We start from the raw sequence: 15,024 nt of genomic DNA on the forward strand, positions 1-15,024 counted from the left end.
TAAGCATCTCCAATCCAAAATTAAATCTAAAATCGGCTTCCTATTTCGCAACAAAGCAACCTTCACTCATGCTGACCAACATACCCTCGTAAAACTGACCATCCTACCGATCCTCGACTTCGGCGATGTCATCTATGAAATAGCCTCCAACACTCAACTCAACATATTAGATGTAGTCTATCACAGTACCATAATTTTGTCACCAAAGCCCCATATACTACACACCACTGCGACCTGTATGCTCTCGTTGGCTGGCCCTCGCTTCATTCTCGTCGCCAAACCCACTGGCCCCAGGTCATCTATAAGTCTTTGCTAGGTAAAGCTCCGCCTTATCTCAGCTCACTGGTCACCATAGCAGCACCCACCCGTAGCACACGCTCCAGCAGGTATATCTCACTGGTCACCCCCAAAGCTAATTCATCATTTGTCCGCCTTTCCTTCCAGTTCTCTGCTGCCAATGACTGGAACGAACTGCAAAAATCACTGGCGCTGGAGACTCGTATCTCCCTCTCCAACTTTAAGCACCAGCTGTCAGAGCAGCTCACAGATCACTGCACCTGTACATAGCCCATCTGTAAACAGCCCATCCAACTACATCCTCCCCATACTGTATTTATTTATTTATCTTGCTCCTTTGCACCCCAGTATCTCTACTTGTACATTCGTCTACCATTCCAGTGTTTAATTGCTATATTGTAATTACTTCGCCACCATGGCCTATTTATTGCCTTCCCGCCCTTATCTTACCTCATTTGCACTCACTGTATATAGACTTTTCTTTTTTCTACTGTATTATTGACTGTATGTTTGTTTATTCCATGTGTAACTCTGTGTTGTTGTATGTGTCGAACTGCTGTGCTTTATCTTGGTCAGGTCGCAGTTGTAAATGAGAACTTGTTCTCAACTAGCCTACCTGGTTAAATAAAGGTGAAATAAATAAAACTAATAATAATAATAATAAATCTGTCACAGACACAAGGATGAGTCCTCTATCTACCTCTATGAGACTGGTACATTTTGATTGAAATCAAGAAGAACAGCAGATTCAGCACAGTTGCCTGCAACACACAGCAGACATTGTGGAGTACAGGTCCAATCTATTTAATAGATTTGATAATAATATAAGATTACATGGTCATCATAATGTGAATAATTGCTGTACTAATATGAATACTACTAATAATAATTGCTGTACTAATATTACTGATACTAATAATTGTTGTACTAATATGAAAACGGATACTAATAATTGCTGTACTAATATGAATACTACTAATAATAATTGCTGTACTAATATGAATACTACTAATAATAATTGCTGTACTAATATGAATACTGATACTAATAACTGCTATACTAATATTACTGATACTTATCATTTCTGTACTAATATGAAAACTGATACTAATAATTTCTGTACTAATATGAATACTACTAATAATAATTGCTGTACTAATATGACACTACTAATAATAATTGCTGTACTAATATGAATATTGATACTAATAATTTCTGTACTAATATGAATACTACTAATAATAATTGCTGTACTAATATGAATACTGATACTAATAACTGCTATACTAATATTACTGATACTTATCATTTCTGTACTAATATGAAAACTGATACTAATAATTTATGTACTAATATGAATACTACTAATAATAATTGCTGTACTAATATGAACACTACTAATAATAATTGCTGTACTAATATGAATACTACTACTAATAATTGCTGTACTAATATGAATACTGATACTAATAACTGCTATACTAATAATTGCTGAACTAATATGAAAACTAATAATAATAGATGTACTAATATGAATACTAATAATAATAATTGATGTACTAATATGAATACTAATAATAATAATTGCTGTACTAATATGAATACTGACACTAATAATTGCTGTACTAATATGAATATTGATACTAATAATTGCTGTACTAATATGAATACTACTACTAATAATTGCTGTACTAATATGAAAAGTACTACTAATAATTGCTGTACTAATATGAAAACTGATACTAATATTTGATGTACTAATATGAAAACTGATACTAATAATTGCTGTACTAATATGAATACTAATACTAATAATTGCTGTACTAATATTACTGCTACCAATAATTTCTGTACTAATATGAATACTACTAATAATAATTGCTGTACTAATATGAATACTACTACTAATAATTGCTGTACTAATATGAATACTACTAATAATAATTGCTGTACTAATATGAATACTACTAATAATAATTGCTGTACTAATGCAACTACAGTATGTCATCTTTTGTTATCCACATCACCTTCAGCATCTCTTTTTGATTTTAATTTCTAGAAGGAGAAACATGAAATGGAGAGGGGGGTTCTTTGGGGTATGGGAGTTCTCAGTGTACAGAGGTGAGAGGGCGGGAGGTGGGGTAGGTACTACAAATCTCTGAAAAACAATCCCCCTTTCATGTATATCTCAGTGCTCCTGCCCCCCGCCCCCCCTCAAAAAAATCCCCTCCTCCCCTTTTTCTCCCTTCCCCTGTTCCCCTTCTCCTGTCCCCCTTTCCCCTGTACCCCCTTCCCCTGTCCTCCCTTCCCCTGTCACACCATCCCCCTTCTCCTGTCCCCCCTTCTCCTGTTCCCCTTCCTCTGTTCCCCTTCTCCTGTCCCCCTTTCCACCACCCCACCCCCTATTCCTGTCTCCCCCCTGCACATGGACGCATGCACTCAGGCACATACACACTCTGACACCCCTTCTTTCAGCCCCTCCTGTATGCACCGCTGCTGTCCTCCTGATGACAAATGAATTTGCATATTTTTTTTCCCCCAGAGAGGCCTCAATAGAATGCATAAATACACTGGTGGTGGGCTGTCTTATCCCCCTACTCTGCTTTCCTTGCTTCTCTTCTCCCATCTTCACCTCTCCTTTCCTTGTCTCTCTTCTCCCATCTTCACCTCTCCTTCTCCCATCTTCTCATCTCCGTTCCTCTCCTCTCCTTTCCTCTCCTCTTCTCTCCTTTCCTCCCTGTGCTTCATGGACAGGCTGGCTGGCTTTCTGTCATTATACTACCGGTGCTGCTGCTACTGCTGCTACATGGGACAGATGACAGTATAATAGCCAGACAGAGACAAGTGGGGCTCTGGATAAAAGTTGCCCTTAGGTACAGATCTGGGATCAGTTTCTGCTCCCTGAATCCTACTCGTAGATATGAGCGGTGGAATTGCCCCTCCCCCTAATTTGTGTTCCTTTGTTAAAGAAAAAAAAACTGGACTGTATTTATTCTTATATGTCAAATAAGTCTATTAGGTCCCTCCCCTCAATTGTTCCTATTGGGCGAACATATCCCCTCCCTCCATTTTTAATTGCACTCTGCTAGAATGTATTCCTATGGCAAATTCTGATTGGTGCCACCCTTCGATTGTTCTGTAGGTCTAAGGGTATCAATGTAACCTCGAAAGAAAATGGAGACGCTTGACATAACAGCAGGCAACAGAGTATGCATACAGGCCCTGGTACATAGAAATTGATTGTAGAAATATACATCAAGGATGGTTGAGTTTAAGATGATGATAATGATGCCAACAAATGTGGCTAACAAACAGCAAATTAATATCAGAATGTGAAAGGAAAGCTTCATCCTCCTCACAACCATAATTACATCACCACCACCACCATCATCACCATCATGATCATCACCACCATCATCACCACCATCATCACCATCATCATCACCATCCATCACCATCATCATCACCATCATCATCACCATCATCATCACCATCATCATCACCATCATCACATCATTATCATCACCACCAGCATCATCATGATCACTACCATCATCATCACCACCATCATCACCATCATCATCACCATCATGATCATCACCATCATCATCACCATCATCACCATCATCACCATCATACATCATACATCATCACATCATTATCATCACCACCAGCATCATCACCATCATCACCATCATACATCATCACATCATTATCATCACCACCACCATCGTCACATCATCATCATCATCATCATCATCATCATCATCATCATCATCATCATCATCATCATCATCATCATAATCATCATCATCATCATCATCATCATCATCACCACCACCACCATCATCATCACCATCATCATCATCATCATCATCATCATCATCATCATCATCATCATCATCATCATCATCACCACCACCATCATCATCATCACCATCATCACCACCAGCACCATCATTTCAAACAGCATCATCATCACCTTAAGCATCATCAGACCACCAGTCATCACCCCCACCACCATCATCACCATCATGTCATCAAATCATCATCAACATCATCATTATCATCACCATCATGATCACCATCAAACAGCATCATCAACACCTTCAGCATCACCAGCACCATCATCATCATCATCCCCATCATCACCACCACCATCATCATCACCCCCACCATTACCATCAGCATCATCATCACTACCATCTTCATCACCAGCATCCTCCTCATCATCATCACCATCATTATCATCAGCATCATCATCATAATCACCATCATCCTCATCACCACCATCACCAACATCATCATCACCATCATCATCATCATCATCATCATCATCATCATCACCAACATCATCATCACCATCATGATCACCAGCATCACCATTATCATCATCATTACATCATAATCACCACCATCAACATTATCACTATCATTAACTTCATCATCCCCACCATCATTATCATCACTATAATCATCATCACTACCATCATCATTGAGCATCAAAGATCATCACCACCACCATGATTTTATCATCATCACCAGCATCATTATCGATGACACATTATTGGTCTCTTCAATCAATCCATGGATTGATCTTATTGTAATAGAATGTACCTAATAAATGTACCTCGAAGCCAGTTCCACACAATTTCTTCATTGTTCCCTCTTATCAGAGACTGATTTAGACCTGGGACACCAGTTGTGTACAAATAATTATCATATATAACAGAAAAGCAGCAGGCTCTGGACCTCGTAGGTTAATTAAGATTGGAATACCCCATGGGCTGTGGCATTCAATACAGTTCTATTCATAGGAGCGCGAGCGCATGTGATAATTGGAACATTGGGTTGCAACATACACGCATAGGCGACTGTAAGCGCGTTGACATCAAAGATATTTTAGTAGGTCTCCCGCGATGCTCTTGCTTGTATCCTAATAAATGTATTCAAAAGGTTTGGCCTTTAGCTACATTGTAACAAAACGTACAGTTACAATAGCAGAAAAATAACGGTACAAAGTAACGGTTCGAGTCAGAGCTGTAGCCTGTTGCGCGTCTCACCGCTTCATGTAGCCAGAAGAGCGCACATGAAACAGGTTGTTATGTTTGTGGTGCGCCCACTGATAGCAATATACCCCATGTGCATTAAATTAACCTATGCGAATAAATACTATTGTATGTATCTTAAACAATCACTATTAACACAGTAAACGCCATCTCGTATCGAAAAGCAGCGCGATGGCGGCTTAAGTAGGCTAAACAATTAGACAGTCATTGATACACCTGCATTGATAGCAGTGTATCTTGTGTGTAGCCTATAGCCTATTGATTGGGTCAAAAACAAATGCCAAATTATCTAAAATTCCTTCCACATTACATATCAACCTATCAAGAGGTCGCTCAAACACTTTTCTTGTATTCCTATTTAAAACCCACCATCCTAATCTTAAATGAACAACGTCATAATTTGCTAATAAAGTTAACATTGGGTGGTGTGAATAGTCAATGGTTGTGATTGATGATCGGGGTAAACGCTCACCAACACCCGTATCGCGTTCACTTTTACCTCTCTGTAGCTCACTAGAAGGCTCCACGTTGCCCCATTCATTTGCTACACTGTGTTCAAAACACATAACTCAATTCTATAGCAAACACACTACTACACTATCGAGCGAGCTGCGCGCCCCAAGCTCAGCACCAGCAACATGTTTCGTATCACCGCGCCACTGAAAACTCCGGTGACGTTTCTCAAAAAAATAGCCAATGGCGCATCGTCTGATATTAGGGCAATGAAAAAGTTATATCCAATCAGACGTGCGATACACTTGGCGGTGGCCAATGGGGGACGAGCACCATCGACAGTAATGTTACAGAAGCTAAGACTGAAGACACTGCGTATCGCTGGTAATTCCACATACAGCCATTGCAGTGCATTGAGATACAGCGGCAGCCGCTTTGGTAAGTATCAGGCACGAAAAAAATGTTAAGTCTCGGTAAGGATGAAAGTGATAAGAAAATACAGAAATACCTCAGAAATGTATTGACCACGTTTGAATGTTAGGTTGGAAACAATTTTGTGATGTTTCATTCGAAGCGAACGTAAAAAAAAAAAAAAAAGAAATTTAGCCAGCTAACGTTACTTACTGTACAGTAAGCACACATTAGCCGCTCGTTGGAAAAAAGGAGAAAGCAAAATTAATCGGTGGAATTTCAATACAAACGTGGATTTCCTTGAATGCAAATTATTGTATTAATTCATGTCAGGTAAGTGTTGCATTGTTATGATAAAATGTGGTTTATTTATCGAATTAAAAATCAAGTAATGTCCAGCGGACAGCTGGCTATGTAATATTAGCGCACAAACATGTCCATGGTGGAAGACACGGTTCATGGTATGAGCTCCAGCCCATAAGCTAGCCATTGCAGTGTTACGAGGCTGTGATGCCTCTCATGCGAAGATGAAATCGTGGGAAAATCGAAAATAAAAATATAGAAAACATTGTGGGGGGGAAAAAAAGCTGTTAATAGTTATTTTTCACCAATCGCCTCATAAAAGAGTGAAAAAAATTACCTCAGGAATCTGCGCTTTACTGTAATGGCTGACTGTTCTCGCATAGGAAAACATGCAGACAGCCATACAAGCGCAGTTCACTTCAACTTTTTCCAACCGTGATTTCTCACCAAACACGTATAAAACTGCACAATCTAACGATTGGAAATTAAAGTCCCATCTGTCCTTGTTCCAACGACAGTATTTTTTTATTTTTCCGTCGAGATTAAAGGGTTGAAATCACAGATTGAAATAAGGTGGGTACCCGTGGTTGCGCTGCCCTCTACTGTATGCAATGTAATGGGCAAAGATTTAACTAACCCAAGATAAACCACAGCCTGTTGTTTCCAATGGGAGCAAATGAATCATAGTGGGCAGAACAAGCAAGGAGGTGGGCAGAGCAAAGCACAAGTTAGCAAGATCCCATTGGCACGTTGTAGCATTTATTTGCATATTTCCGTTAGAGAACGCCTACTATGAAGTGCGCGTGTGCAATAACTCCATTCGCCCATGAAGTCGTTCTAAACAACGCAATTTTATGAAACTCAGCAACGGGTAAAGTCTATAAAACATAGTCCAATCTGTTCTTTACATATTCTAGTAATGGGAACAAAATACTTTATTGAGATCAAATGTTTCATTGATTAGAAAATGTGCAGAATGTTGGACAAATCCATCTCACTCCATCTTCTCCCACTGCCGGTCACTAGGCTTCCTCTCATCACCATATTTGGTGGCGAGTGGAATTGCTTGCTGGATTTGTACATCCGGTGAAACATCTGGTTCATTGTTCTATCTGTGTAATGGGGTCGTCACTAGTTACCATAGCCAAAAAGTCCTAAACCCCGCCTATTTCTACAATTTATCTTCTTAAAGTATTATCTTAAACCTAACCATAACCACACTGATAACCTTATGCCTAACAATGACCTTCCATTAAGACCAAAAAGCGCATTTTTGTTTTCACTAATTTTACGATTGACAATTTTTGATTTTGTGGCTGTGGTATCTAGTGTAAACCGTGTAATGGCTGTGCATTGACACAAAGAGAAGGAGCCATATTCTCCATGTTAGTGGATGAAGACAAGCGGCCATTCCGAGCTAATAGGAAACTAACTCAACACAGCCCGCACATAGGCATAGCACAGACCCAGTGTATTGCTATAAACGGCGGCTAATGCAATAGGAATCTACCGGGGAAAAGTATTGTCATGCTCGCGGGCTTTGTCAACATGTTTGTCGATTAATAAAGCGACCGGGAATGCGGGTCGAGACATTTCAGGGCGACTTTCTTTCACGAAGAAGGCATTCTTACAAAATGGAAGAAGAAATATTGCCGTCGTTGTTGACCTCCTTTTCCTCAACGAGAAGCCTATGCGCCATTACTACTTCACTCGGCAGATAGAAAGGCATTGCTTTGTTACAACACAGATGTACTGTATAGCTACCAGTAATATACAATAGGAAATATTAGGGATTTTTTCCCAATTTTTATGATTTTTTTTCAAACGTTGCCAAATCGAGTTTAGAGTGAAAGGGAAGCATCTTTTAACGTTATTTTGTGGGTTTTATGGTATTTTTCTCGATTTTTCGGAGTTTGTTTTTCTGAGGAATATATTTCTGTAGACTTAAATGCACTATAATTTTAACATTATACACGAATTAATCAGAAACGTGGCGATACGTATTTCTCATTTTCTTTCCGCTTTAGTGCGTGAAACATTTCAAATATTTGCATACATATACAGAATAGTATCCAATGTTGCACGCATTTTTATCTAGACTGAGAACTTCTGTAACGTTCTGTAGCTAAAATTCAAATAATCGAATGACAAGCATTCTGCATTAAATAAAAAATATCAACTGTGACTAATTTAAGTCAACAAAAATGCATGAAAATAGTTTTAATTAAATTGTATTAAAAAGTTACATTTCTCATGATTTTTGACCAGTAAAAATAACGGATGCGTTTTCGGCAAAGGGCACTGTCCCTGTGACAAACACTCTAGAAAAGGGTTTGTTTTCCACAAACGTATCGTCAAGCAGACAGAACGAACGAACCAGAGGTGTTTATTCGCAGAGGGCTGCGTTTACAGTTCTGATGCCAAGAGTGAGGGAAGGAAACCGTCTTTAGTGCAGGCTGGTAGGGGGATCCAAATGATTAGAAAATGAATAATCAAAATCAATAACCAATACTATATTATTTAATGTCTTCAACCCATTTATCAAAGCAAATCTAATTAACTCAGTTACAACAAATATTTGTAATAAGTTGAGAAAGGGGTTCCAGCTGTGTGTAATATACACCTGGGTCTGTGAGGGCCCTTAGTCAGGTAGTCAATTTAAACCATGAGGCGCAAAGAGCTTTCAGAAGAGTTCAGGGATAAAGTTGTAGATCGGCACAGATTAGGGGAAGGTTATAAGAAAATTTCCCATACATTGAGTATCCCATTGGGTACAGTCAGGTCAATCATTAAGAAGTGGAAGGTGTATGGCACCACTGAGACTCTGCCCAGATCAGGACGGCCTTCCAAAATAAGCAGTTGGGCGAAAAGGATTCTTGCTCTGGAACTCACCATGAGGCCAACTGCCTCGTTGAAAGAGCTGCAGAGTTCCATGGCTGAGATGGGAGAAAATGTCCATGAATCAACTATAGCTCGATCATTCGCCAAATGTAGCCGGTATGGCCGATCGGAAAGAAGGAGAACATTACAGAAAGCAAACAGCGATCTCCAATCACGTGCAGAGTTTGCAGAAAAGCATTTAGGTGACACTTTAAAAAAAAAAATATATATATATATATATGGCAGTAAATAGTTTTTCTGTCAAAAAATACTGAATAAAATGACCTACAATGTTTATAATATTTAACGTTGTTAACTTTTTCTTTGCCTGTTTTGCTAATTTCTAAAACATCTCCTTTTTAGATATTGAGATGGGGAAAGATCCAAGGAAGCCGAGGGGCAAGATGTCCTCCTATGCCTACTTTGTCCAGACCTGTCGGGAGGAGCACAAGAAGAAACACCCAGAAGCTTCCGTCAACTTCTCAGAGTTCTCCAAGAAGTGCTCTGAGAGATGGAAGGTAAGTATGGAACACATCTCAGCTGTGATTGATTGGCACCCTTTTGAATTATTCCCAATTTAGTACACTGCTTTTGACCAGCACCCCGCATGGGCCCTGGTCAAAAGTAATGCACTAAATAGGGAATATAGTGCCGTTTTGGGAGCCAGCCCCTTTAGTTGAAACTGTCCTGTACCACTATCAATCCCTTGATAGTTGTCTTTGGTACAACTTAGTTTCACATGAATGGTATCACAGCTAAGTTGTTCCATACTTATTTGCCACCCCTTGTGTATCATTCTCTTGTAAACGTTGTCTTCCTCTACCACTGTGTGTTGCCCCTAACTGACACAAAACACACGCTTCACTATTGGCATCTTACCACCAGTGTTTACTACGTGTACTTAAATACCTTCTTCGTGTTGTTGTTCTTCTCTCAAGACCATGTCCGCCAAGGAGAAGGGGAAGTTTGAGGATCTGGCCAAACTGGACAAGGTGCGATATGAGAGGGAGATGAGGAGCTACATTCCTCCCAAGGGAGAGAAGAAGAAGAGGTTCAAGGACCCCAACGCCCCCAAGAGACCATCGTGAGTACTGCCTGACAGAAAAAGACAGTCATCTCCCCCCCCATGGCTCATGTCTCAGAGAAGCATGTCTAAAGTAAATTAATGAAATAATTACTTTAATAAAATAATGAACAATAAACGTGATTTGAATTGGATTACATTTGAATAAAACAACTACTGCATTTAATGCACCCATTTAACACCACAATTAAAATCAGGGTGTCCCATGTTTTGGCAACAACAATCAATTCATGATATCCAAACAACATTAGTAAGAATTCTCTTTCCTTTCTTCCACCGCCGTCTCTCCCATCCTCCAGGTCTGCGTTCTTCATCTTCTGCGCTGACTTCAGACCCCAGGTGAAGGGGGAGACCCCGGGCCTGTCTATCGGTGATGTGGCCAAGAAGCTGGGAGAGAAGTGGAACAACCTAACAGCGGAGGACAAGGTACCCTATGAGAAGAAGGCTTCCAAGCTGAAGGAGAAGTACGAGAAGGTAAACAAACAACCCTTTTTTGTTCCTTCGTCAATTTGGAGGACCTGTAACACAGTGCAGTCAGACGGGTGTATACTGAGGGCTGTGTCTAATTTGGACTTTCTCGTAGTTCATGTCAATAGTGTGACAATTCAAGTTCGACTTGTGGATTTCAACATGGGGTTCGGGCCCCAAGTAACCGACAATAAATTCTACAGTTTGATTAGAAACACCTTGATGTTAACAGTCGAAAATATCTATTACTAACACCAGGGGTGTAATTGTTTTTGCAACGTAAACTAGCATTTCTATTGGCCAGAATCAGGTAAGTCCCTCCCTCCGTATGCTGATCCTGTCCAATAGAAATACAAGTTTTTGTTCTAAAATTGGAACATTTTGCAACTGTTTGGAGTAATGATTAAACCCCAGTCATCTGAAACACTAGCCACGTGTCATTCACAAAATCTCTCCTTATTCTCAGGACATCACTGCGTACCGCAACAAGGGTAAGGTGCCGGTCAGCATGCCAGCGAAGGCCGCCGCACCCGCCAAGGACGACGACGACGATGATGACGACGACGATGATGAGGATGACGATGATGACGATGATGAGGATGACGAGTAGATTACCGTTGTTACGTATAGCACTTACAATGTCTTGTTTATAAAGCATTTAACTCCCCCCCCTCTTGTACACACAACACTTACTGAAAACAAAACAACATTTTAAAAAAAAAAATGAAAAAAAGACACAAAAAACCTGTACCAAAAAAAAACACAAAACAAAATCGTAACCGCTGTGTATAAGAATCGTTTTTAAGCTGTACAGTTTTTTTTCTCCTTTTCTACAACAGTGTCATTTGTGTTTGTCTAGTGTTCTTCTCTTCCAGTGGTAGGTACTATTTATACCACTTATCCCTGGGCTGCATCCCAAATGAAACCCTATTCCCTATTTAGTTCACTATGAGACTCTGGTCAAAAGTAGTGTACTATATAGGGAAAGGGTTGCCATTTGGTACGCATACTTTACCTGGTACAGTTTTAAAGCGGTTGTAAAAAATTTAAAAAAAACACACAAAAAAAATTGTCTGGGGAAACCGATGGGTCTATTTTCCCGATGTAGCAATGCACAGCAGCACACTACCTAGTTTATACGTGGGGGTCCTAGAAGTTCTGTTTTCAATGGCCGGTGTATTTGTTCTCTTCTTTTAGATACCGTATTATCAAGGTTATTTTACTGTACTGTTTGAATACCACTGTAATTACAACGACAACAACAAAGGATTACATCTGTTTTGGTTGATTCTGAATTGCTTCTGACATCAATAAACATTTTTTTTAATATATATATATTTTTAATTATTATTAAATGTTTTCTTGTAGATGGAGCACCACTAGATGATTATCATGGTTAATATATACAAATCATACTGTTCCTGTTTTTTTCCGGCCTTTGGTTTTGTCGTACGGACGTTTGAATAGAATGGGCGAGGATGGAAGTCGTAACTCAAGCCAATGCAGCTATAGCTCATCAATGAACTCGTCTGATGTAGGGTCAACTGATTCTGTATTGACTATATTATCCACAGGGTTCCTCCCAGGAGGAATGTCATCTTCACTGCTATGTCACACACACACACACTCTCTCTTTCTCACACTCTCACACAGTGGAAAAATATCAGAGGGTAAATATATGAGAAAGGAGATTCCATCTCTCTCAGGATGGAGGCTTTACTGAATGAACTCGTCTGATGTAGGGTCAACTGATTCTGTATTGACTATATTATCCACAGGGTTCCTCCCAGGAGGAATGTCATCTTCACTGCTATGTCAACACAAGTGTCTAATTGACAGCCAGACAATAATACATTCAGTCATGAATGGTCCTTATGGGTTGTCCTGTCTGGGAATTAATCATAGCTGTGATGCCGTGTTCACGTGCCAGTCGGGAACTCTTGACATTTACGACTTGGTAAGTGGTTGAATGCGTCACGTGTACAATTGCAAATAGTTAGCAAGTTGGACATTTCAAGAGTTTCCTAGTTCTGTCGAGCACGTGAACGTGACGAAGAGTGTCAAATCTGGGAGTAATCATGGCTCAAGAGTGTCGTAGGCACGCTTGGGAATAGTGCTTTACAGAAGCTTACGCACACATTATGTTTGACTAGTGTCTCCTGTGTCTAGGAAGCCTGCAGTGCCCCTGTCTAGTTGCTGTGGTGTAGACTAGTCAGTTGGACCTAAAACAAGAGAAGAGACCTATTTCCTTTTACTGCCCTGTATTTGACCAGGGCCCATAGTGCCCTGTATTTGACCAGGGTCCATAGTGCCCTGTATTTGACCAGGGTCCATAGTGCCCTGTATTTGACCAGCGTCCATAGTGCCCTGTATTTGACCAGGGTCCATAGTGCCCTGTATTTGACCAGGGTCCATAGTGCCCTGTATTTGACCAGGGTCCATAGTGCCCTGTATTTGACCAGGGTCCATAGTGCCCTGTATTTGACCAGGGCCCATAGTGCCCTGTATTTGACCAGGGCCCATAGTGCCCTGTATTTGACCAGGGTCCATAGTGCCCTGTATTTGACCAGGGTCCATAGTGCCCTGTATTTGACCAGGGCCCATAGTGCCCTGTATTTGACCAGGGCCCATAGTGCCCTGTATTTGACCAGGGTCCATAGTGCCCTGTATTTGACCAGGGTCCATAGTGCCCTGTATTTGACCAGCGTCCATAGTGCCCTGTATTTGACCAGGGTCCATAGTGCCCTGTATTTGACCAGGGTCCATAGTGCCCTGTATTTGACCAGGGTCCATAGTGCCCTGTATTTGACCAGGGTCCATAGTGCCCTGTATTTGACCAGGGTCCATAGTGCCCTGTATTTGACCAGGGTCCATAGTGCCCTGTATTTGACCAGGGTCCATAGTGCTCTGTATTTGACCAGGGTCCATAGTGCCCTGTATTTGACCAGGGTCCATAGAGCCCTGTATTTGACCAGGGTCCATAGTGCCCTGTATTTGACCAGAGTCCATAGTGCCCTGTATTTGACCAGGGTCCATAGTGCCCTGTATTTGACCAGGGCCCATAGTGCCCTGTATTTGACCAGGGTCCATAGAGCCCTGTATTTGACCAGGGTCCATAGTGCCCTGTATTTGACCAGGGTCCATAGTGCCCTGTATTTGACCAGGGTCCATAGTGCCCTGTATTTGACCAGGGTCCATAGTGCCCTGTATTTGACCAGGGTCCATAGTGCCCTGTATTTGACCAGGGTCCATAGTGCCCTGTATTTGACCAGGGTCCATAGAGCCCTGTATTTGACCAGGGTCCATAGTGCTCTGTATTTGACCAGGGTCCATAGTGCCCTGTATTTGACCAGGGTCCATAGTGCCCTGTATTTGACCAGGGTCCATAGTGCCCTGTATTTGACCAGGGTCCATAGTGCCCTGTATTTGACCAGGGTCCATAGTGCCCTGTATTTGACCAGGGTCCATAGTGCTCTGTATTTGACCAGGGTCCATAGTGCCCTGTATTTGACCAGGGTCCATAGTGCCCTGTATTTGACCAGGGTCCATAGTGCCCTGTATTTGACCAGGGTCCATAGTGCCCTGTATTTGACCAGGGTCCATAGTGCCCTGTATTTGACCAGGGCCCATAGTGCCCTGTATTTGACCAGGGTCCATATTGCCCTGTATTTGACCAGGGTCCATAGTGCCCTGTATTTGACCAGGGTCCATAGTGCCCTGTATTTGACCAGGGCCCATAGTGCTCTGTATTTGACCAGGGTCCATAGTGCCCTGTATTTGACCAGGGTCCATAGTGCCCTGTATTTGAATTTGTATGTATTATGTATTATGGATCATTAGTAACTGCCAAGGCAGCAGCTACTCTTCCTAGGGTCCATTTAAATGCAGTAACCAACAGGGTGTAATGCAGTAACCAACAGGGTGTAATGTAGTAATCAACAGGGTGTAATGTAGTAACCAACAGGGTGTAATGCAGTAACCAACAGGGTGTAATGCAGTAACCAACAGGGTGTAATGCAGTAATCAACAGGGTGTAATGCAGTAACCAACGGGGTGTAA

General features: G+C 41.1%; 1 protein-coding gene across 3 annotated transcripts; it reads left to right on the top strand.

The window, feature by feature from the left end:
• Positions 1-6,144: 6,144 nt before the first annotated feature.
• Positions 6,145-12,296, top strand: LOC118384892 (high mobility group-T protein). Of its 3 annotated transcripts, none has more exons than XM_035771581.2 (5): positions 6,145-6,257; positions 9,777-9,931; positions 10,352-10,497; positions 10,797-10,971; positions 11,432-12,296. In XM_035771581.2, exons 1-5 carry the CDS (start codon positions 6,164-6,166, stop codon positions 11,573-11,575), a joined length of 714 nt encoding a protein of 237 aa, XP_035627474.1. In that variant the 5' UTR covers positions 6,145-6,163; the 3' UTR covers positions 11,576-12,296. The 3 variants fall into 3 exon arrangements, with proteins under 3 accessions (XP_035627474.1, XP_035627475.1, XP_035627473.1); XM_035771582.2 differs by lacking the exon at positions 6,145-6,257 and adding an exon at positions 6,542-6,563; XM_035771580.2 differs by lacking the exon at positions 6,145-6,257 and adding an exon at positions 7,920-9,616.
• Positions 12,297-15,024: the final 2,728 nt, after the last annotated feature.

The sequence above is a fragment of the Oncorhynchus keta genome, chromosome 6, assembly GCF_023373465.1.
Source record: "Oncorhynchus keta strain PuntledgeMale-10-30-2019 chromosome 6, Oket_V2, whole genome shotgun sequence".
NCBI classification, from domain to species: domain Eukaryota; kingdom Metazoa; phylum Chordata; class Actinopteri; order Salmoniformes; family Salmonidae; genus Oncorhynchus; species Oncorhynchus keta.

Excerpts from the sequence above, each read along its gene's own strand:
- LOC118384892 (XM_035771580.2), top strand. The coding sequence starts at position 9,199 with ATGAGGCGCAAAGAGCTTTCAGAAGAGTTCAGGGATAAAGTTGTAGAT. Across the intron at positions 9,617-9,776 it reads GTTTGCAGAAAAGCATTTAG|ATATTGAGATGGGGAAAGAT; the intron begins GTGACACTTTAA and ends TCTCCTTTTTAG. Across the intron at positions 10,498-10,796 it reads AACGCCCCCAAGAGACCATC|GTCTGCGTTCTTCATCTTCT; the intron begins GTGAGTACTGCC and ends CCCATCCTCCAG.